This window comes from Diplotaxodon limnothrissa, linkage group LG13 (genome assembly GCF_057381915.1).
Source record: "Diplotaxodon limnothrissa isolate DT_005_m linkage group LG13, D_limnothrissa_male_GT1.1, whole genome shotgun sequence".
Classification (NCBI taxonomy): Eukaryota; Metazoa; Chordata; class Actinopteri; order Cichliformes; family Cichlidae; genus Diplotaxodon; species Diplotaxodon limnothrissa.
Genome location: NC_140608.1, coordinates 15,453,833 through 15,479,399, shown reverse-complemented (window position 1 = coordinate 15,479,399; position 25,567 = coordinate 15,453,833). Strand labels below are relative to the sequence as shown.

The 25,567-nt window shown below is 45.0% G+C and overlaps 1 protein-coding gene across 1 annotated transcript in view; it reads right to left on the bottom strand.

The window, feature by feature from the left end:
- Positions 1-25,567, bottom strand: part of hcrtr2 (hypocretin (orexin) receptor 2) — a 38,521-nt gene that overhangs the window by 334 nt on the left and 12,620 nt on the right. The window contains exons 2-6 of the mRNA XM_085369360.1: positions 4,244-4,422; positions 2,318-2,561; positions 704-819; positions 387-607; positions 106-227 (exon numbers count right to left, since the gene is read on the bottom strand). Of these exons, the coding sequence (XP_085225486.1) occupies positions 106-227; positions 387-607; positions 704-819; positions 2,318-2,561; positions 4,244-4,422 (882 nt within the window). The remainder of the gene's footprint in view (positions 1-105; positions 228-386; positions 608-703; positions 820-2,317; positions 2,562-4,243; positions 4,423-25,567) is intronic.

Sequence of the window (25,567 nt, the reverse complement as noted above, 5' to 3'; positions counted from 1 at the left end):
TCTGTTTTCAGGTTATTAGCAGATAAAGCTGTGAATTGTGTTGTTGTTGCCAGTTTGTTCACTAGAGGGCAGTAATGAATCCTTAGAGGAGAGTTCAAAACTTACCACTTAGGAAATTGTAGATGATTGGATTTGCAGCACTGTTGGCATATATGAGCCAGTGTGAGAAAGTAAACCACGCATACACTGTCTCTCTGTCGTTTGTCTTCTTAAATGTCCCAAAGACTCTGGAGGTAAAAAAAAATGATATCATTTTATTCATTCTTTTCTTTTTGCATGCATTTTAATCACAAACCTGTCAGGGGGAAAAACTATACAAAATATGGCTTATAGTAAGCTCTACTGTAGATCCGGGATGCAGCAGAGCTTCCTTGAGAGATTATTACCTTTTCATGACATTGAGCACACTGATTGGCAGGTAGCACAGGGCGAAAACAAAGAGCACCACCATCAGCATGCGAGCTGTCTTCCTCCGGGCTCTGACTTGTTTGATCTCAGCACAAACCGTGCTGGTTCTAACCCTCACCGACTCCCCCGGTCCTGGAGTTGGAGCTGAGCATTTGATAGACTTCCACTTCCTCTGCAGCACTGATGTGCTTCCAGGAATCTGTTGAATGAATACATTAAAGTGGATACACGCGCACATCAGACCCTGGAAGCCCATTGGGAAATTTATATTTATAGCAAATGGCAGAATACGCACCTGTTGACACCACAGCTTGTGACAAATCTGAATGTATGCCAAGACCATGAGACACAGTGGTGCGAAGTATGTGACAATGAAGAAACAGGTGTGGTACACCTTTGGGTAGATCTCAGCTGTTGAAGGATTTAAAAGGAAACACTTAACAATATTGTAGAGAAAACATGAGTAGTTACTTAGTAGTTAAAGACTAAAAAGCAGATAATGATGAGCGTCTAGAGAACAAACACGTCCACTGACCACTTTTTCATAAGCGGCTTATTATTAACTGAACCTTCTGCTGAGTGGCACAAACTAATGACTTAATGATTGAGAGCGGGTAAAGTTTAATGCTTTTTTTATATACTACATGTTCTGCAACACTACTCATAAAATTCCAAATTCAGGAGATTCCACAAATATAGTCAGTTTCCCCTTTAAGTTTCCCCCAGTTTACCATGTGGCTGGTATTTTTGTTTCCTGAAAAGCCTGACAACTTTCACCTTGGGGCCATTTGCCAGTGCAGACATCCAGCAAACATCCACTTTTTTGCCAAGCAGACCTGCCTCTTAGTCAGCCAAATAGCTGCTTTCAAAACAAGAATCTTCAGCGTCCAAACCCAAAGGTGGCACAATAAGTAAGGGGTTCAACTTCTTGCTCATAATTATTCTTCTGTTGACAGAGCACTGTGAATTCATGCCACAATATCAGACAACCTGAACTGTGGTGCATACCACTGTGTCATCCTGCCATCTTGCATCAGCACACGGAAGAATTCCTCAGTCATATTTATCATTTTATCTTGTTTTTTAACTACTTTGATAACTTTTTAGAATGAAAATGAAGTTGAGGGGTTGCCGTGTCGACATGCTACAGGAAATCAAGTTTTGCACAAACGTTTCAAGAAAAAACAGCATCTGTGAAAGGTTGTTGGAGTGCTGCTGAAGGCGACGAAATTAGAGGTGAGTTAGGCCAAATGCAAATTTGATAAGGCTGTTGATTGTTTTCATGGGCGGAGTCTCTGAACTTTGTGTTCCGTCCTTGTATAGTTCTTCGATCAGAGTCATTCATGAGATACTGACTGACTGCCATTTAAATATCTAGTCATTACTGATTCATTTACCTCTCATCAACTTCTGACATTTTTGTTTACTTTATGTAACAAAAAACACAATTTTCCTCTTATTACTGCTCTGCCTGTCAGTCTTGCACTGCACACTTTCAATGATGACTGCAAGCTTATTAAAGAAAGCAATCTACGTTTCAAAGGTAGTCATTAAAGGTACCCATCATTACTGTAATATAATGAATGTGAGTAGATGGAAAGCTTCCTCTCTTTGTAAGGTTTTCCTCTTTTGACTTCTTCAATCACAGAGGCACCCTGAGCGACTTCATCTGAGCAAAGCAAAATCCACCCATCCCGCTTAGGTGCTCACGCTTTATGGATAAAAAGTGGTATGACACGTGATCAACCCATCTATACGGGGGGTGGAAAAGCCCAATAAATGTCACTGCAGTTGTTGTTTAAGTAATTTAGTGAGTCATTCAGTTAAAGTTGAAACTGTGCTTCTAGCCGTGAGGGAGACATATATTTTCATAATGCGTTCATTTAGTTTGTGAACTGTGAAAACTGACCTCCCCAGTGCTCATCACACACCGTGAACAGACTGGTCTTATTTGTGAGTTCAGGCAGCAGGCTGCTACACTCCATCACGATGGCCTGGGGGATCATGATGATACACGACACAACCCAGATGACAACAATACTCTTGCGCGCCCTCTTGGCTGTACTCTTGAACAACAGTGGGTGACAGATCGCATACCAACGGTCCTGGGCGATGCAGCTCAGCGTTAGGACTGATACAGAAACAGAGATGGTCTGCGAAGAATGAAATAAAACTTTTAACTAGATACACAAAGATGTTCACCATTTAATATTGATACAGTTTGCAGTTGTTACAGAAAATACTAAATGCTCATGAGGAAAATAATTTCAGAACATACATTTGTAGACTTGAATCATAGATTGGCAAACACTGATGCATGGGACACCTCCTATGCTGGAGATGCTCTTATCTCTGTGTTGCAGATGAGTCTGTTCACTTCAGAGCAGCGGCACAAATTTCACGTGCAGGTTTAAAAGCAGTGGGTGGTCAATTTTTCTTGGAAATAAAAGGCGGAGATTCCTTGTTTTTGTAAAGGGTTAGCTTATGATGCCAGGCACATTAAAATAAATCTCGCTGCCTAATTTAAAATGTTCATTTAAACGATCTTAAAAAAGAAAGGAAAGATTGCACCTTAGGCAGAGCAGGGCACATCCTCATTGCCCTTCAACTGACAGAAAGTCAATTGTTCATTGAGTTTGGATGTTTTTGAGTTTGGATGCATCCTGGATGGTTACAGGTAAAGTATGCTGAATATGAAACATATGTAAACACTGAAACCAGTGAGAGAAACCTTGAGGGAAGTGAATCATTGTTTGCAAGACAACAGGAACCGTCTGTGACATTTAAATGCTTTGAAATGTATATTTTAAAAAGACGTTCCCACACACACAAAACAACCTGCTGCATTTAGGCCAAAACAGCATTTCCACCACACTGCTCATTGTAAATTGCAATGATCATTTTTCACTTGCTTGCACATTACACTGGGGAATCATGGATGGGTTTAATCCGGACACCAGCTGCAAGCTGAAATATGGACCCCCTTTTTAAAATATTATACAATGTGCTGCATTTGGCTTCTGTTGCACCCTGCTGTGAACCTATTCAAGGTATTATAGACCACCAGCATACAATGTAGAACAGTAGAATAGGAATCATACCAAAATGTTACATAAAATGAATCACCAAAGGGGAATTAGAGTTGATGCTCCTGGATTTAAAAAGAAAGCAGCGGGAGATGGCCCTCAAGCAAATACTGCAGCGCCAGTTTATGATACAAAGCTCAACAGTAAACGGGGTGAATGTCACTATGAAAACCTTCAAAGAGATTGCTAATTAAAAGCCATGAGGTGCAGCATGTTTGCTAAACTAGCTCCTGACACACAAGAATTCACATTATGTTAGAATTTCTTTGCTTTACAGCTGCATCCCTGCAGGACATATAGTCAAAGCCGTGCCACCATGAGGCTAGAATTGACTTTGCTGTGCATAAACAATATAATATAACACAGTCTGTTAAGAGTATGAGACATATAATCTGTGCAGAGTAGTTTGGGACTTTGGTACATGCTCTCGATACATATCATTGTGATCAACAATATTAAATAAGATTGTCTTTTTTGCATACATATTGCCAGAGTGGTGCTAAAACAGTGTTGCCTGAGGCATTAAATCACTTTAGAGTAACATCAAAGGTCTCACTCAGTGCACATCCTGGGGGATATGAAAAAGAGTTTTTTTTTTTTTTTACCCTCATGAATACCATGAAGAAAAATGGTAGAATAATAGAAATATGGGTCTTGGCTTGCATCCACAGACCTTGTGAATTGTTTCTGAAAAGGTCAAAGATTCCAATATCCTGTTTGAAAAGCAGATGTCAGGGTTCAAGGCTTACCTGCAGATAAGGGACAATTTTGCACAGAGTGTTTCCAAAGAACCACGTCTCTGTGATGTCCACCACAAGACTCGCAGGCAGGCAGATGATGGTGACCAGCACATCAGCCAGGGAAAGATTCACTATGAAATAGTTTGTCACGGTGCGCATGTGACGGTTCTTCCATACTGCAAAACAAACTGAAAGTGATGCACAATCAAGGGTTGTCCAAAGAAAGGCAAACATTTATCACATCAGTGCATGTGAAATCTATTTGAGCCACCAGTGTCTTGATACTTTGTGTATGCTATCATACACAGAGTCTGAACTAAAATTTAACTGCAGCATTGTTTCATTTGACTAAATCAGGAAATAATTATAAAACTTTCAGACATTAAAAGACAAAAAAAGCTCATGTACAGTATTGTGCAAAAATCTTGAGACTCCTGTTTACTTGAGCCTTTCTTAAAATTTTGCCAGGAAAACAGCTGCAGTGATTTATTTAGTCATGTACAAAACATACATGGAATTACAGAATTCAAGGCAAAACACAGTTTGTACAATTCTAACAAGCTTTAAAGTGAATATTTGGTCACCTTTATCCTTTTACATGGATGTAGACACTCATTGTTGTGCCTCTCTCCTGACCTCCTCCGTACATGTTGACAACAATTTCAGTTAAAAAAATTCAGGTTTGGATTACTCCGTAAGACCTGTTGCCACTGACTTTCAATTTAGTTCTTACGTAAAATGGCATAGCAAAGCCTTTTCTCCCTGTTTCTCCCTCTTAATCTCCGTGGAGATTGAGATGATGGACTCATATACGTACCTGGGTGTTCAACTGTCTAATAAATTGGACCGGACTAACAAGAGAAATGCAATCTTGGAAAGGACAGAGCAGGCAGTATCTGCTACAGAGACTTAGGTCTTTTGGATTGCAAGAAGAGTTCCTGAACTCCTCCTATGACTCAGTGGTGGAATCTGACATCTTTTTTGTGTGTGTATGGTCTGCTGGGGCAGCAGTATGTCTTCTGGGGATAATAAAAACTGAACAGGCTGTTCAAGAAGACCAGCTCTGTTTTGGGACACCCTCCTGACCAGATGGAAGTATGGTGGTTAAACTGTCATCCCTTCTAGAGAACACATCCAATCTCATGCAGGTCGCTCTGACAGCACTGAGCATCTCCTTCAGTGACAGGTTGCTGCACCCACGGCGTGCCAAGCTGTTTTTCCTTCCATCTGCTGTCAGAGTCAACAGCAGTAAATGTATGACAGCAGTAATTGTACACATATGAACACACACATGCACACTCTGTGGTCTGTACATATTTCAAAGTTCAACACTCAATGCCTGCTATGCCACTATGAAGTATCCTGGTTTGCTGCTAGGCATCTAATCTTCTTCCACCTTATATTGTTTACATTTTCTTTTATTGCTTCCGTATAGCATTATCAGTTGTGCTGCATCTATTTATTTCTGCCACGTCCACTTTGCTTTTTTAATAATGTGAATTTTCCTACCTGTTGGACTAATAAAGGGTATTTTATCTCATCTATCTTATCTTAAAAATGGCTTCTTGTCTCCCTGAGTCACAAAGTGAAGGTCTACAGTCTTTGACTACACATGTTTATTCCGTATGCAAAGCACCAATTTAAAACACTATAGAACACTTTTTCTTGCTTGTTACCCTGAAAACACTTCACTTCTTGAAAGCTCTTGTTTGAAGAACTCTGAAAGTTCAAGTTCATTATTTAGCATGTTAGCACTCCTCTTTCTGTCATACCCATTGCACAAAAAGTAAACAGTAAGTGACATGTAGAATGTGCCCAAGTGGAGTGAATAACCAAAACCAAAAACGTAGCCAAATTAGACTTCAGTAAACAGTAGAAGGGCCAGATGTATCCATTGGGTCCTGTTTCATGTCTTTACTGGATTTCTTCATATTTATTAAGGACACGACTTTCAGATACTGCTCATCTGCTGTAGATATTATTTTAGGTTTGCTATTTCTTCTTTTGTTCTATTTGGGAATCACCATGTTGGTGCAAAAACGCTATTCTCTCTTATCTCTGGGATTTTTCATAGACCCCACTTAATAGAGTTGCAGTAGGCACGTTTTTTCATGCTTGAATGACTCAATTGTTTGGTTTTTTTGGCTTAACAACCAAAAAAAAAAAAAAATTCCTCTAATAACGGCCATGTAGAGGCTAAACCTACATTTGAAGCCACTGAGGTGTTCGTTGGTGACGCGATGCCAATGTTATGCATGAAACTTCAGTCCAGTAACTCCAGCCGTATACTTATTTTGTCTTGTCCCATCTTTAATGCACTTCCATCAGTAGTTGTTGAACAGTTCTCTTTATCCAACGTCATTTATCACAACAACGCAGCGGTCACAAACTGTTTGCTTCTTTCGACCAACAACACCTGGCGCTAATTACATGTTTCTACAAAAGGTGACCCCTGGTGGCACACATGAGGTAACAACACAAAAAATGACTCCTACAGGTCAGGTTCAAGGACTGGACTGAAAATCAGTGAAAAGCGGTCCAAATGAGAAAAAAAAAGTCTAAAGAGCTGTCCTGTAAGAAACTAAAAAATTAAAAGAAAGTACCTTTGAAAGTAAAATATAAAGAAATGTGGGGTGGCTCAAGATATTTGCACAGTACTGTGGGTTCAAACATTGCCTTTTTTGTTTTCTTCATGCACAGCTGAAATCAGTGGTGTCACATGTCAAGGTAATAAAATTCATTCTCTCTTCTTTTCATGCCACATTAGTGCATAGTCACAGTATATTCTGTGTATCTGGGAGGCAGCTGTTGCTTCTGAAATAGCTTTTAGTATTGTGCAGGGAAATTATAACCTAGAAAATGAAAAGATTTGGAAGGTTGGTAGAGAAAAAAATAATATCTCTGAAGTGGAAGAAATGCATTTTTTGTCACAAAATATATTTTTCCAGAAGGAAAGAAAACAAACAAAAACAAATTAGACAGCACTCCCAAAAGTAACAGTTTGAATCAGGGAATGCAAAGCACACATTTGCCAAAGGTTGTCTTACTCCTTTAATGATTCAAGGTGAGAGGCTTTCAAATGCAAATGAAGCTTTAATGTACACTTTTTTTAAACTTTAAAAGTCATTTCCCAAATGGATTGTGATTTATTCGACAACACGGTGACTGACAAATACGCAAAAAAACTCCCGCTGTAGCTTTGCCTTCCCTCATTTCATGTGCTGCCGTTCCAACATTTTGTTTCTAGCGAGGATAAGAATTATAGGTTAGATGGTATTGCCGCAGAGAATTGATTCACTCCAAGAAGAGCTCCTGGAAAAAGGCTGACAAGAAAATGCAACACTGCACAACTAAAAACAATAGAGCGGAAAATTACCTCACAGACAGAGACCAGGGTGGACGTCAGGTACAATCTACTATCTTTTAGTGACAGTATGTATCAGATTTATACCCCTACATGTTTCATAATATACACCAATGGGCCAAGACATTATATCCACTCACGGATAAAAGGGATGATGCTAAGATTTGGGATTTACGTGGACCAACTTTTGGAAAGACCACATGATGAAGGTTTTGATGACTGGCTTGGATCATTTCCAAATCACAGAGGTTTGCAGGGGTTTTCTGGTCAGCAACAGTGACTGCTGACCAACAACAAGGTGTTGGTGGATCTGCTAGATAAAAAATATGTTCAGAGGAACCTCCGTCTCACAACTTGAAGGACTTAAATGATCTGTTGCTAACATCTTGTTGCCAGATAGCATAGGGCAACTTCAGAGGGATGGCACACTGGCCTTTTTCACAGCAGACATTTTCAGTTGTCATAGCAGGAAAAGCACAGGTGCTGGTGTTAGTGATAACACATGACAAGCAAAATGTAGCAAACCGCTGAATTTACTTAATATGCATATGCTTTTTTCCGCTCTGACATGAAGATGTTACAGAAGCTTGTAATTTTGCATCAGAATGACCCTACAGGAGATGAGCAAAGTCTTCACTAGGCTTGGATTCACTTTAGAATGAATAAGAAACAGAAATTCCTCTTAGTACACTTTTCCATTAGCTCACACAAGTAAACATACCATAAATAATGAAAAAGAAAAAAGTTTTCCCCTCCTTAACAGCTGGAAACTTCCAATCAAAATCTCAATGCATACCCATGCAGATCAGACTGCAGCTTTCTGGCTCTTCAGTTTGCTCCTCAATCCATTCAGTACCCTGTAGCTTCAATTATGACTGCGGTAAGATATGTGTATAAAGAGGGCTCATTTATTTACTTTTGCCTCAGGCCTGTAAATGTGCTGTGATGGTGCAGACCTGGGGTGGATTATATAAGGAGGATAAAAGGTCTAGACTGTAACTGAACTACACACAACATCAAAGAGAAGATACAGTCAACTTAAATTATCTTATTGTGCATATCTGATCAGTGCTTTGAATATGAAAAGTTGCTACAATGCTGTGAATAAATCAGAGGATCTAGAATAGAGTAATACTGACGTCAACACACGCGTTTGGTTTGACTGAATTAGTGTTTGATCTTTTTGCAGTGAAACACGCTGTTCAAATATAAACTAATATTCTCCTCCTTGCCCTTTGTTCTATTGTATGTTAACATGCAGTGTGAGCTACTGTTGGAGCATTCATAGCTTTTCTGCTGAGGGAAAGTTGTCTGTACGCTGCTTTTCTTTCTAATGCCTGCATCACTGACGACCATTGCATCACTGCAAAAAGTTAGACATTCAAACCAGAGAGAGGCCTTTCTCTGCGGAGTCTGCATGTTCTCCACGTGCCAACAGGAGATTCCTGTAGGAACTCTGGTTGCTCTCACTGTCAAAATCATGATAGGTAAATTCTCCTTCAAGCTCCTAGCCTGTTTGGCGCCCTGGGCGAACACTCCCTCTTCACACAACCCGATTCAAATCATGAATACATAATGGACTTGGATTTAAAACATTATAAATGAAATGTGCTCTATTTGGAAGGAGCAGCCCCCCCCTCGACGGCTCGTGTATGAGACTTTAAATCATCAAACTGTAAATTTTAAATTGTTATTGATCCCTTTACCCCGAGTCCTAAAGTGTATATTTATTTTCTTACTCTTCTTATATATATTGTTTGTTTACTTGCACTGCTATAACTGGAGCTTTGTCGTCTCGTCTCTATATATACTGGACTGTATGTAGCGGAGATAGGGTTGCCAACCGTCCCTTAAAATACGGAATCGTCCCATATTTCGAAACAAAAGTACACGTCCCGTATTGAGCTAATAAGGGACGCACTTTGTCCCGTAATACAGTGAGAATCAAAAGTAGTCTATAAATGTTAATGGAATTAACGCTTTGTTTGAAAACATAATTCCCAGCCCCTCTCCTGCTTTGTGACCAATGAGCTGACAGCACACTTATGACAATTCGAGTATGACAATTCAGATTACCGCTCATCTCATTGGTCGAGGAAAGGTCGCTTGCGGAGAAAATACCGGAAGACAACAGATGACCACAACAAGAAGCATGGCCAACAGGGAAACAAACGCCGACTCTGCGGTGCAAGTCTCGGATGACAGTACACCTAAAGCTGGGCAAACACTGTGCGATTTTTTTCAGTCACGTTATTCAGCTCCTGCTCAAACTGCACGATTGACTCGCAGGGGTTAGAAGTTCGTATGTCACGATGTACTCTCACACTGTACCGCCCGATGCTCTGATGCGACCTGAGTGCTCACACTGTGCCTCCATAACATGAAGGTTATAACAGAAAATCTGTCGCTCGCTCTCTCTGTCTTTCACTCACACAGACACACCACTACCATCAACTTTGCTAAATTGCTAATGAAAAACATTGATCAGGCAGCTGTGATTGAGCAGCAGTGTAAATCCAACTATTTTCACGGTTGTTGTGGTCGTGATAATTTTGTGATGCCACATCGAAAAGGCTCGGATGAGCTTTCCAAAGTTCTACAAGTTGTGCCTCCATCGCTTGTGTCCAGATCACACGCTGCACAGCCGTGCTGCGCCGTCTTTTTCACCAACGTTTACGTTTGCGCGTGAGCAGTGTGAGCGCCTGTGGTGACACCCTCACGAGCGATTGATGATCGGGAGCTGGTCGTGAGGTGTTAATCACTTCTCGTTACCCCACGTATACTACACGACGCACGATGAAGGCCAAAATCGGTCCGATCACTCAAAAATCGGCTCAAAATGGGCCAAAAATCGCACAGTGTGAGCCCAGCATTAGAGCAGCAATGTTTGTTCCCCTCAGAGAAAGGGAAGAATGGGAAAAGGAAAACACCTGGCTGGAAAACGTTAATATGGGCATGTGCAGTGAATATCAGCGCTATGTGGCCAGAAGTGTGATAATATAATTTATTTTGTGTAATAAACAACTGCAAGGATAGATGATTACAACAAATTGATGACTAATACATAAAAGTAATACATAGATGAATAATGATGATGAGTTATGATGCGTAATCATGGGAACAAGCGGGTTTACAAACAGGAGCAGCTGATTAGCATTAGAAAAGCTGAAATAATACCTCAACTGAAGCCAATTGTACTAAATGCACTAAATGTGCACTGTTACAAGAATATTTTTCTTTCTATTGTTTTCTATTATTTTAAGTTAAGCAGGACAGAGTGCTTTTAAAGAAAGATTTACTTATATTCTCAAAAGTTAAGCATGACAGGCTTCTGTTTAAGAAAGAGACCTGTTTTACTGTGTTAATGTTGTCATTTTGAGCTAAAAATAAATGGCTAAATGATCATTTGTTTCACATGTGTTCGTATCACAAAGAATAGAATATGCATCTACTTAAATCAACTTCAAGTCAAATGGTTAAAAAAATAATTTCACACACAAAAAAAGAGCTAGAAAATTCACCACACTGGGAAGGGTGAAGACAACTGGGTCGCCCGGCCCTGGCCACGAGGTGTCCCTTATTTATTTTTCAGGGAGTTGGCAACCCTAAGCGGAGATGACAACAAAGTTTACTTTGACTTCGGCAGCAAGCAGGCGCACCGAGGGCTTCGTGTATAGAATTTCGAAAAAACATCGGTGCAAATTATAAGTCTGTATCATAATGTCTGGTGTTTTCGTGTTTGTTGGTTTGTTTTTATTTTGTTTTACTTTGATGGTTATTGTCAGGGTCCCTGTGCCTACCCGGTCGGCTCAGTACGGCTACATATGTTTTGTATTCCTTTTTTTATTTTTTTCCTGCTCTCTCCTTTCCCCTCTTTCCCTCCTCCCTCTGCCTGGGCGGAGCTTACCTGCGGGCTCCTGCCCTTGGCCCACGCACCTGTGGCTCATCACGAGTGATCCAGCTCCTTTATAAGACGGCAGCCCTGTGTTTCTCGTCGCTGGACCGTTGCCGACCCTCGACAGTGTAACCCCAGCTCAATGACTTCAGAAGTGTTTCATAGCGATTTACCTAACTACCCATTCGTGTCTCTGTGTACAGATTCCCTGGACCTACCCCTGTGTTACCCGAGTGAGTGGAGTGTGAGGAGGAGTGGACGGAGAGTGTGCGTGTCTTTCCCGTTCGTGTGTGGACCCCCGGAGCCCGGCTTTCCCCTCACTTTTGTAAATAATCACCTGGTGCATCATAATAAAGACTCTTGTGCTTTCAAGACCTAGAGCCTGCGCGTGAGTCCGTTCAGTCCCGTTGTGACAGTTATGATGGTTATCAAACGTTGCTCTGGCCGGTCAGAAAATCCCCCGCCGCCCCGCCCTCTCCTCTCTGCGCCGCAAGCAGCAGGCGCACCTGCAAACGAAGGGCGCCCTTACTCCCAGCAAATGGGCGATAGAAAACACTACAGGCACTGTGTAAAACTGAAACAATACACTAAAGCTACTTTCAGCTGGCTCTTATTCATGAGGGGTTGCCACAGCGGGTAGCTCCGCATGTTTGATATGGGAGATTTTCTACACTGGCTGTCCTTCCTGACAAAACACACCTCCGGGGTATTTGTGTCTCCTCCTGAGATCGTTCTAGCGATTTTTCGCTTGTTAGGCAAATACGCAAACTACTTTACTTGCACTAAAGCTGCAATGCTGGGGATGAATTTATCTTCAATAATATGGAAAACAGAAGTATTAACATCCAATTTATATTTTCTTTAGCTTTATACTTTATATACCATGAACAGATTCAAGAAAGAGCCACACAGATCTTTAGAAGAAATGACCTCCTGTGACAGAAAACAGCAAGATTTTGCCTGTCCATATTCAATTAGTCTCTTACACATGTGCTATTCATTGATCAGTTAAATTATAAAAAAAAAAAAAAAAAAAGCGAAACCCTATAAGGCCAGCGCTACAAGCATATAGTAATTTGATTAGCAACGTGCAGGGACAAGAGATGAAAGGAGAGCACATCTCTTCCACAAACAGCAGGAAATGAAGGAATCTTTGTAGTCATCTTTGTTCATCTGGTTGTTGACCTCTTTAATCAAATCCGTTTAAGTGTGGATTTCTTTCTCTGTCATTTTTCAGATACCGTCTGAAAGAAAATACAGTCTCAAAGTCATGTCATTTCGGATCAAATGCAAGCAAATCACAACAAAATTTAGGGAAGCTGCATAAAAGTCCATATCACGTGTCAGTCTATGTCAGGCAAAGTCACTTTGAATTGGCAGCGCCTGATATAAAAGCTTCAGTTAGATAAAAAAAAAAAAAAAAAAAAAAACCAGATTCAAACTTATCTGTATCTGGGTCTCTGTCTAAATTATATCTAATTAAAATCCATCTAGGTGCGGTGCACAGCAAACAATTTCATGCTCTTAAGCAAAGAAATTTATACTTACAATATGTTCTTCTACAAATGTTCACAGTGTAAACAAACTCAAAAGAGAGTGAAAAGCAGCCCTGATTACAGGCTCCATATTCTGAGAAATGATTTCTCCGATATTAAGGAAAAACATATGTCTGCTTATGTGTTGCTTTATTTTCATACATCTTTCCATTTTTATTCCCTCTTGTTCAGCCACACAAGGATTTGAATTGGGCTCATCAGGGAGACAGTGTCATGGTCCCTGTGCCTCACCAGCTGATTCTGTATTAGGCAACATGTTTTCTCTCTCTCTCGCTCTCCTGCCGGGGCGATGCTCATTATGGGCTCCCGCCCCTGGCCCACGCACCTGCTGCCGATCGGGATAATCACAAGGCCGATTTAAGACAGCAGCACTGTGTCACTCGTCGCTGGATCGTTGAGTTATCAGCGTCAGTCGCTCAGTAGATTGTAAATAAGGATCTGTGAGTTCGTTCCGTCTGTTCGCCTCTAACTATAATCTCTGTGTACAGATCTATCCCGGACCTTTCCCTGCCTGCCTGTCATCCCGTGGACGAGTGAGTGGATGGTGTTTCCCCAGTGTGGGGAGTGAAGAGAGAGAGCCTTTGGAGGACGTCAGATTCCCGTCTTTTCCCTCACATACCCCGGAACCCTGGACCCCCCCCCTCCCCTCCCTCCAGCACTTTGTAAATAGCATCACCTGGTGTCGTTGTGTAAATAAAATCTGTAAATCCTGTAAGGAGTCCCGGTCTGCGCCTGAGTCCGTTAACTGAAACCTGACAGACAGATATGTTGATTTAGGTCATCTATGAATAATTTCTAATCAAAATTGAGATACCTTTTGCACAACACAGCTCTGTTGGCATTTAAGCTTCAGTAGCCAATGTTATTTTTCATATTGTATCAAATGAGTTCTGAAAATGCTGTTTATCCACTTGATTTCACTGAAGAGCTTTTTGTGTATATCGATCAAGAACCTTATGTGTAAAGTCAAGTGATGCACATGAATACGTGACTGGTTTTTCAGTATCAGGAGTCCTAATACATGAAAAAAAAATTACATTACATTAATGTACAATGTCAGTTAACTGTTGGCTCTAAGGTGGCAGCATCCTTTTCTCTCTTTCTCTCTAAGTGACAGCAAGTTTTGAACAAGCAAAGCGAATATATGATGGCTGTTCTGAAGCACTTTGATCTTCAGAATAAACGGTTGAACGTAGGCTGTGTCAGAGTGAAATGGTATATAAGCACTCGACTGGCAGAGTCTGCACAGGCATGTGAATGCTAACCTGCAAGGAATGAAGGCATCTGAGTTCAGCACTGCTCACTTGAGCCATACTAGAAAGAAACTGTCACGCATCTCAGCACCATTTGAAATATGACTTGATTATCCTAGAATGTGATGTGGTTCAGATCTTGCAAGCATCTAAAAATCTTTGTCCATAAAGCTGTGCTATCAGAGTTTTTTTTCTCAATTTAATTAACATTTAGACTAAAAACTACGAACTTTCAGTAAGTTCTTAAAAATTACTTGCTTAGATCCAAAGATTTTCACAAACAAACGAGATGCTAGATGGGAAAGGGAATTCGAGCTGCATCAAACACTGAATCACTGCAATCAACAAGTAACAAAAGACTGACATTTTGACACAGAATAGGGGTCACCACCTCTGCCATTTAACGCTCACGCTCACAGACAGAGCCAATGATGCTGACCTGTTGTGCATACAAGTGAGATCTGAACTCGGAAAAGACTTTAAGCACCCGTCAACACACTGGTGATACTTTATGTGCCCAAAATGTAAAGACAACATGCTAAAATCAAGAAACAGATTGCAGAGACTAAGATATTAAAGTAAAAAAAAAAAACCCAAAAAGCTATATTGAGATGAAGAGATGAAGATCATCTGATGACACCAAGGTTTTTTAAGTGTGCTGGAATGATTTAGAACAGCACCTTCCTTCGTGAAGGATAATTGAATCTGATCAGCAGGTTGATGCATATTTGATTGTGTGCTGCAGCGTGATGTTGCTTGCATTGATAGCAAGGTGACACTTGCACAGTAATGACAAAATAATGACATCCGTCAGCCCCGTTTTTCTTCTCACCTGGTTGTGCATTTACGGTGCAAAGTAAATATAGCTGCAGTCATGGCACTTGGTACAAGTAAGCATAAACCAAAGTGAAGAGAGAGAGCCTTTGGAGGACGTCAGATTCCCGTCTTTTCCCTCACATACCCCGGAACCCTGGACCCCCCTCCCCTCCCTCCAGCACTTTGTAAATAGCATCACCTGGTGTCGTTGTGTAAATAAAATCTGTAAATCCTGTAAGGAGTCCCGGTCTGCGCTTGAGTCCGTTAACTGAAACCTGACAGAACGATCCAGCCATCATGGACTCAGCAGGTCGGGACCCAGCCGCTCAGGACCCCGTCGCTCAGGCACTCATCGCTCAGGGAGCTGCTCTGGCTCGACATGAGCAAATGCTCGAGCAGCTCCACCACGAAATGGCAGCGCTTACGCAGGCGGTCGCTCGCTTAACACCTCTGGAGAGTGATCCCCGGCCGGCGGCTCCCGCCCCCCAGGAGCCTGCGCCTGCCGCTGCGAGCGCACCTCCGGCACCTCTGCCACCCTCGGACGGACCCCTGCCCACGCCGGAACCTTTTACGGGTGAGTCGGACAAGTGTGCTGGTTTTCTGGCTCAATGTACTCTTGTGTTCCGTGAGCAGCGGCGCTTCCATAACAACGACAGTGCCAAAATAACCTTTTTTGTCCAGTTGCTGCGGGACCGGGCTTTAAAGTGGGCTCAGGTCGTGCTTAGCTCGGATCCCGGGATTGCCTATGCTGATTTCCTGTCTAAATTCCAGACTGTGTTCAATAAAGGCTCAGGCGCTGAAGTCGCCGCGCTTCGTCTGCTGAACTACAAACAAGGGAAGCGGAGCATGTCTGACTATTCTATTGATTTTTGGATTTTGGCTGAAGAGACAGGCTGGGGCCCGGAGGCCTTACGGAGTGCACTGCTCAATAATGTTCGTGAAGAGGTGAAAGATGAACTCATTATGCGAGATCTCCCCCACTCTCTTACCGAGTTAATGGCTTTATGTATTAAGGTGGATGACCGGCTGCGAGCTCGTTGTCTGCCGCGGCACTACAATTCCCAGGAAGCCACGGGGCAGTGGAGGGCTGGCTCCACCTCGGAGCCCAGCTCTTCCTGGCAGGCAGAGAGCGCAGACGGAGGAGAGCAACCCATGCAGATTGGAGGCTCGCATCTCTCCGCCGCGGAACGCCAGCGCCGTATCTCTGCCGGTGAGTGCCTCTATTGCGGCCACAAGGGACATGTGGTCGCCTCTTGCCCATCTCGAGCAAAAGGTCGCGCCCACCAGTGACGGTAGGAGTGCTGGTGGGCGGTCTCAGCCAAGACAAATCTCCTCCACGGTTAATGCTGTCTGCCCAGCTCACGGTCAACACCAAAGGTCATGTTCTCTCCGTTTTGATAGATTCAGGGGCGGAACAGAATTTTATTGACTCTGAGTTAGCAGACCGCCTTCAGCTAGGGCAGGAACCTCTTCCCCCACACTTTGCATGTCACTGCTTTGTCCGGCCAGCGCCTACCTGACATTACTCACGTCACTGAGCCCGTTATTCTTACTCTGTCTGGCAACCATACTGAGGAAATATGTTTTTTTTTGTGTTTAAGGCCACTCGGACGCCGCTCGTTCTCGGGCACCCCTGGCTTCGTCAACACAACCCGTGCATTAATTGGCTTACGGGACGCATTACGGGGTGGGGAGAGGAATGCCATATGACCTGCCTTAAATCCGCCTCACCGCCTCACACACCAGCCTCCCTCGCCAAGTCGACCGCGCCCTCCGATTTGTCCGGAGTGCCCCCTGTTTATCATGATCTCGCCGAAGTGTTTCGCAAGGACCGGGCCCAGTCGTTGCCTCCTCACCGACCGTACGATTGCGCTATCGACTTACTCCCTGGCGCGCCATTGCCTACTAGCCGTCTCTACAGCATCTCTCTACCGGAGCGAGAGGCTATGGAGTCATACATCTCAGAGTCCCTCGCCGCCGGCTTGATCCGCGCATCCTCATCGCCCGTAGCAGCAGGGTTTTTCTTCGTCGAGAAAAAAGACAAGTCTCTCCGCCCGTGCATCGACTACCGTGGATTAAATAACATAACCATCAAAAACAAATATCCACTCCCACTTCTGACCTCTGCTTTTGAGCTGCTCCAGGGGGCGACAGTTTTCAGCAAATTGGACTTGAGGAGCGCATATCACTTAGTTCGGATCCGAGAGGGCGACGAGTGGAAGACCGCCTTCAATACTCACCTTGGACACTTTGAATACTTGGTTATGCCATTCGGCCTCTCTAATGCTCCTGCAGTTTTTCAAGCACTCGTTAATGATGTTTTGAGGGATTTCATCAACAGGTTCGTCTTCGTCTACCTCGACGACATCCTGATCTTCTCCAAATCACTGTCAGAGCATGAGACCCACGTCAGACAGGTCCTGCAACGCCTGCTGGAAAATCGGTTGTTCGTAAAAGGTGAGAAATGTGTCTTCCACGTGTCCACAGTTGCCTTCTTAGGCTACGTCATCGAGCAGGGAGACCTACGTCCTGACCCAGCTAAGGTGAAAGCCGTGGTGGAGTGGCCTGAACCCCCCAACCGACGGCAGCTGCAGCGGTTCCTCGGCTTCGCTAACTTCTATAGGAGGTTCATCCGGGACTATAGCAAGGTAGCTCTGCCTTTAACACAATTGACCTCTCCCAAGGTTCCTTTTCAGTGGAACGATGCTGCCCAATCAGCCTTCCTGGAGCTGAAAGAGCGATTCGCCTCAGCACCCATTCTGGTCCAGCCCGACCTAACCCTGCAGTTTGTGGTGGAGGTGGACGCATCCGACACGGGAGTAGGAGCGGTCCTCTCGCAACAGAGGGATGGTAAGCTCCACCCGTGTGCCTTTTTCTTCCGTCGTCTCACCCCCGCAGAACGCAACTACGACATTGGCGATCGGGAACTTCTTGCCATCAAGCTCGCCTTGGAGGAGTGGAGGCACTGGCTGGAGGGCACTGCCCAACCGTTCATCGTTTGGACAGACCATAGGAATCTGGCATATCTGCAAACCGCAAAGAGGCTTAACGGCAGACAAGCAAGGTGGGCTCTGTTTTTTACGCGGTTCCACTTTTCAATCACTTACAGGCCAGGATCCCGCAACGTCAAGCCGGACGCCCTGTCTCGACAGTTCTCCACCTCCGAAGACCCGGCGGACCCTGCTCCCATCCTCCCGGCCACCTGTGTGGTGGGGGCTGTCTCCTGGGAGATCGAGTCGGCCATTCGCGAGGCTCAGAGAGCCGAACCGGATCCAGGAGGCGGCCCTGCGGGGCGCCTGTTCGTTCCCCAACCTGTCAGGTCTCAGGTATTACAGTGGGCACACACAGCCCGTTTCTCCTGTCACCCAGGAATACACCGCACAATTACTTTCCTGCAGCGCTACTTTTGGTGGCCCACCCTGAGCCGGGACGCCAAAGAATACGTCTCCGCGTGTACAACCTGCGCTCGAAACAAGACCCCAAACCAGCCACCCTCGAGTCCGCTTCATCCCTTACCCACGCCTACCAGACCATGGTCCCATGTTTCTCTGGATTTTGTGACCGGCCTCCCGCCATCTGCAGGTAATACGGTCATACTCACGATCATTGACCGCTTTTCTAAGGCGGCTCACTTTGTTGCTCTGCCCAAGCTGCCTACAGCATTGGAGACTGCTCGCCTGCTCACCACCCATGTCTTTCGCCTGCACGGCATTCCAGATGACATACAAATACAAATACAAAATGGCAAAATGGCGCCGGTGAGGTCGGCTGCCGTGCTGGATGCTCTGCCCTAACTTCTCCACTTTTTGCAGTTTTTCGTCACTTTTTGCTATATCTGCGATAATCTTGCATGGGCATCATGCAAAACACACAAATCCGCTACAGTAGAGACACTTTGGTTTCTATTGGTCTGCAGTACACGAACATTTCACCATGTTTAACTCCGGACCCAACCTGGCCAAAGGAGATCCTGAGAGAGAACAAAGGACGCGACCCTAAGCGACGGCCTCGAGGTAAAAGAGCCGGCATCAGGAACAGGCTACGGGCTCGCGCACACCGCGCACCCATGCCCAGTATCCTGCTAGCCAATATTCAATCCATCGAGAACAAGCTTGATGACCTCAGAGCCAGAATCAAGTTCCAGAGAGACATTCGGGACTGCAACCTCCTCTGCTTCACCGAGACTTGGCTGAACCCAGCGATACCAGACCACGCCGTGCAGCCGACGGGGTTCTTTTCGGTTTACCGCATGGACAGGACAATGGAGTCGGGGAAGAAAAGAGGTGGTGGAGTGTGTTTGATGGTGAACAACAGATGGTGCGACAGCACAAACATCTCCCCACTCACACGCTCTTGCTCGCCCAATCTGGAGCTTTTGATCGTTAAGTGTCGCCCTTTCTATCTCCCTCGGGAATTCACTGCGGTCATTGCCTGCACTGTTTACATTCCGCCTCACGCGGACTCGGACACTGCCTTATGTGAGCTACATGAGGCTCTCACACATCAACAAACACTTCACCGAGATGCCGCACTCATTGTTATGGGAGATTTTAACAGAGTGAATCTCAAACGGACATTTCACAACCTTCACCAGCACATCAACTGCCCCACCCGGGGCATGAGGACATTAGACCACTGCTACACCCCGTTCAAGAACTGTTACAAGGCTCAACCCCTGCCGGCATTTGGAAAATCGGACCATTCCGCCATCTTCCTCATACCTGCTTACAAACAAAGGCTAAAGCAGCAACCACCAATCAGGAGGGAGGTCGCTCGCTGGACGGACCAATCGGTGGCCGCGCTGCAGGACGCACTGGATGACGCAGACTGGGACATGTTTCGGCGCAGCTCTGATGACATCAACATGTTTACGGAAGCGGTTGTGGGATTTATCGGGAAACTAGCGGACGACACAGCAGAAAGAACTATCATCCGAACGTTTCCCAACCAGAAGCCGTGGGTGGATAAAAACATCCGCGACGCTCTGAGATCACGCACCGCTGCCTACAATGAAGGGCTTGTCTCCGGTAATATGGACCTATACAAGGCTGCGTCCTACAACGTGCGCAGCGCGGTCCGAAAGGCAAAGCGGAGCTACGGGGAAAAACTAGAGTCACAGCTACGACAGTGCGACTCTAGGAGCCTGTGGAAAGGACTGCGGACTATAACGGACTATAAACGACCAGCTTCTTCAATGATGAATGCCGATGCTTCACTGGCTGATGAGCTGAACACGTTTTATGCTTGCTTCGACGCCGCAGCAATTAAAACAACAAACGGCTGCGCGCGCTCGGAGTGCACCAGTGAAGAAAATGCATTCGTCATCACAGAGCATGCCGTGAGGAACACCTTCAGGAGGGTGAACACCAGGAAGGCAGCAGGACCAGATGCAATCCCTGGCCGGGTCCTTAGAGCCTGCGCTGATCAACTAGCACCGGTGTTCACGGAGATCTTCAACCTCTCCCTGGCCCAAGCTGTGGTTCCCACGTGCTTCAAACAGTCCATTATTGTCCCTGTTCCAAAGAAACAACAGCCCGCTTGCCACAATGACTACCGTCCAGTAGCACTGACTTCAATTGTGATGAAGTGTTTTGAAAGACTGATGAGAGATCACATCACTTCTTCACTTCCTCCCACCATCGACTCACTTCAGTTTGCTTACCGGACTAATCGTTCCACAGACGATGCCATATCTCACCTGCTCCACACATCCCTGAGTCACCTGGACACTGGCAGAGGGAATTATGTTAGGATGCTGTTCGTGGACTACAGTTCAGCATTCAACACAATAATTCCCTCTAAGCTTTTCACCAAGTTGACGGATCTAGGACTCAGCTCATCACTGTGTCAGTGGATCCTCAACTTCCTCACAGACAGACCCCAATCAGTGAGGGTAGGAAAACAAGTCTCCCCCTCCATCTCACTCAGCACTGGAGTGCCTCAGGGCTGTGTTTTAAGCCCCCTGCTGTACTCACTGTACACTTATGACTGTGTAGCCACATCCGACACCACCTCCATTGTCAAGTTTGCTGACGACACTGCTGTTGTGGGCCTGATCTCCGACAACATCGAGACGGCCTACCTGGAGGAGATTAGGAACCTGGAGACCTGGTGCCAGGAGAATAACCTCCTCCTAAACGTCAGCAAGACTAAGGAGCTGATCGTGGACTTCACTACAAAGCAGGCAAGGAATTACAAACCCCTCATCATCAGTGGCACGCCAGTGGAGAGAGTGGACAGTTTCCGATACCTGGGTGTCCACATCACTCAGGACCTGTCATGGTCCTGTCACATCAACACCCTGGTTAAAAAAGCCCGTCAGCGTCTCTTCTTCCTCAGAAGACTTAGAGACTTCCATCTGCCACTGAAGGTGCTCAAGAACTTCTACTCCTGCACCATCGAGAGTGTCCTGACGTCAAACATCTGCACCTGGTTTGGGAACAGCACCAAGCAGGACAGACGAGATCTGCAAAGGGTGGTGCGCTCAGCCGAACGCATCATTCAATCAGAGCTCCCTGACCTGCTGTCCATCTACACCAAGCGGTGCAAGTCCAAAGCTAGGAAGATTATGATGGACCTCTCCCATCCCAACAATGGACTCTTCTCACTGTTGAGGTCTGGGAAGCGCTTCCGCTCCCTTAAGGCCAAAACAGAGAGAATGAGGAGGAGCTTCTTCCCCCAGGCTATTCGGGCCCTGAACCAGGTGTAGGACTGGACTCTCCCAAACACGTCACTATAAGACTGGACTCTCACACACGTCACCACACGCACCACCACACATTTCCTATAATCCTATAATTCCTATAATTTATAATCCTTATCTTTATAATCTCTTCTGCTATTTGCACATTCTTTACTGTAAATTCCTAAGTTAATTTGTAAATTTTTGTAGTAAATTGTAAATATTGTAAAACTTTTCTTCTGTCATTTAATGGTCGGGCATTGTACAGCTACAAGCATTTCACCCCCATGTCATACTGTGTATGGTTGTGTGTGTGTGACAAATAAAATTTGAATTTGAATTTGAAATTTGAATTTGACATCGTGTCTGACCGGGGTCCTCAATTCACGTCCCGTGTGTGGAGGGAGTTCTGCACCTCATTGGGATCTAAGGTCAGTCTCTCCTCTGGTTATCATCCGCAGAGCAATGGCCAGTCCGAACGGGCGAACCAGGAGTTGGAGGCGGCCCTGCGCTGCGTCGTCTCTTCCAACCAGGCCGTCTGGAGCGAGGAACTGCCCTGGATCGAGTACGCCCACAACAGCATGACCTCCTCCGCCACGGGCCGGTCGGTCCCCTTTCGAAGCTTCTCTGGGGTTCCAGCCACCTCTTTTTCCCTCCATCGAAGGCGAACACTCTGTGCCATCCGTCCGGGCGCATCTGCGTCGGTGTCGTCGGGTGTGGAAGGCCACCCGGGCTGCGTTGTTACGCACCAAGGACCGCAACAAACGCTTCGCTGACCGCCGCCGGTCCTCCGCTCCCGCCTATACTGTTGGGCAGAAGGTATGGCTTTCCACACGCTTCGTTCCCATCCGGGCGGAATCCAGGAAGCTCTCTCCTGCCTATATCGGCCCGTTCGAGATCTCGGCTTTGGTTAACCCTGTGTCTGTTAAGCTCAAGCTGCCTCGCAACATGAAGATACACGATGTCTTCCATGTGTCTCAGGTTAAACCTCTCCGGTCCAGTCCTCTGTGCCCGCCTTCCAGGCCCCCTCCTCCCCCCCGGCTCGTGGACGGTCTGCCGGCTTACTCGATCACCCGTATCATGGATTCTCGGCGGCGGGGGCGTGGCTTCCAGTACCTGGTGGATTGGGAGGGCTATGGCTTGGAGGAGCGGTCCTGGGTCCCTCGGGCGGCCATCCTGGACCGGCGCATGCTGCGGGCGTTCCATCGTCTGCATCCGGATAAGCCTGGTGGGTCGCCGGGGGGCTCCCGTTGAGGGGGGGTACTGTCATGGTCCCTGTGCCTCACCAGCTGATTCTGTATTAGGCAACATGTTTTCTCTCTCTCTCTCTCTCTCTCTCTCTCTCTCTCTCTCTCTCTCTCTCTCTCTCTCTCTCTCCTGCCGGGGCGATGCTCATTATGGGCTCCCGCCCCTGGCCCACGCACCTGCTGCCGATCGGGATAATCACAAGGCCGATTTAAGACAGCAGCACTGTGTCACTCGTCGCTGGATCGTTGAGTTATCAGCGTCAGTCGCTCAGTAGATTGTAAATAAGGATCTGTGAGTTCGTTCCGTCTGTTCGCCTCTAACTATAATCTCTGTGTACAGATCTATCCCAGACCTTTCCCTGCCTGCCTGTCATCCCGTGGACGAGTGAGTGGATGGTGTTTCCCCAGTGTGGGGAGTGAAGAGAGAGAGCCTTTGGAGGACGTCAGATTCCCGTCTTTTCCCTCACATACCCCGGAACCCCGGACCCCCCCCTCCCCTCCCTCCAGCACTTTGTAAATAGCATCACCTGGTGTCGTTGTGTAAATAAAATCTGTAAATCCTGTAAGGAGTCCCGGTCTGCGCCTGAGTCCGTTAACTGAAACCTGACAGACAGATATGTTGATTTAGGTCATCTATGAATAATTTCTAATCAAAATTGAGATACCTTTTGCACAACACAGCTCTGTTGGCATTTAAGCTTCAGTAGCCAATGTTATTTTTCATATTGTATCAAATGAGTTCTGAAAATGCTGTTTATCCACTTGATTTCACTGAAGAGCTTTTTGTGTATATCGATCAAGAACCTTATGTGTAAAGTCAAGTGATGCACATGAATACGTGACTGGTTTTTCAGTATCAGGAGTCCTAATACATGAAAAAAAAATTACATTACATTAATGTACAATGTCAGTTAACTGTTGGCTCTAAGGTGGCAGCATCCTTTTCTCTCTTTCTCTCTAAGTGACAGCAAGTTTTGAACAAGCAAAGCGAATATATGATGGCTGTTCTGAAGCACTTTGATCTTCAGAATAAACGGTTGAACGTAGGCTGTGTCAGAGTGAAATGGTATATAAGCACTCGACTGGCAGAGTCTGCACAGGCATGTGAATGCTAACCTGCAAGGAATGAAGGCATCTGAGTTCAGCACTGCTCACTTGAGCCATACTAGAAAGAAACTGTCACGCATCTCAGCACCATTTGAAATATGACTTGATTATCCTAGAATGTGATGTGGTTCAGATCTTGCAAGCATCTAAAAATCTTTGTCCATAAAGCTGTGCTATCAGAGTTTTTTTTCTCAATTTAATTAACATTTAGACTAAAAACTACGAACTTTCAGTAAGTTCTTAAAAATTACTTGCTTAGATCCAAAGATTTTCACAAACAAACGAGATGCTAGATGGGAAAGGGAATTCGAGCTGCATCAAACACTGAATCACTGCAATCAACAAGTAACAAAAGACTGACATTTTGACACAGAATAGGGGTCACCACCTCTGCCATTTAACGCTCACGCTCACAGACAGAGCCAATGATGCTGACCTGTTGTGCATACAAGTGAGATCTGAACTCGGAAAAGACTTTAAGCACCCGTCAACACACTGGTGATACTTTATGTGCCCAAAATGTAAAGACAACATGCTAAAATCAAGAAACAGATTGCAGAGACTAAGATATTAAAGTAAAAAAAAAAAACCCAAAAAGCTATATTGAGATGAAGAGATGAAGATCATCTGATGACACCAAGGTTTTTTAAGTGTGCTGGAATGATTTAGAACAGCACCTTCCTTCGTGAAGGATAATTGAATCTGATCAGCAGGTTGATGCATATTTGATTGTGTGCTGCAGCGTGATGTTGCTTGCATTGATAGCAAGGTGACACTTGCACAGTAATGACAAAATAATGACATCCGTCAGCCCCGTTTTTCTTCTCACCTGGTTGTGCATTTACGGTGCAAAGTAAATATAGCTGCAGTCATGGCACTTGGTACAAGTAAGCATAAACCAAATTTTTAAAGGAAGATCATTTAAAATGCAGCTTTTCAAACAGTTTGACAAATATCACCAAACACACAAAGTTTTCCGTACACTTTGACACAAACTCTGTCTGCTAGCTTCATAAATACACAGTTGTTATATTTTCCAGGGAGAGAAAAAAAGATGCAAGAAAGTTTGAGAGATTTTCATAGGTACGGACTGTTCAATTATGCCCTTAGTGATGGCTTAATACATTTTTAGTTTTTAGATCCGATGGATCTATGTGCAGCGTGTTGTTGAATTATGTTTCTGTAAAACATCTTGCATAACAAATGAAGTATACTAACTGTGGCGGGATGTGGTCTGCGGTTCCGCTGCAGAGGGGTGGTGCAAGCTGAGCCCAATATACTAATCATGCTCTCCTTACTTCAGTGATGCCGAGACCACGAGCTAGGCAGTGTGTGTGTGTGTGTGTGGGGGGGGGGGGGATTATTTGAGCAGCTTTGAGAGCAAATCATCAGAAGTTTCACTGGCAATACTAA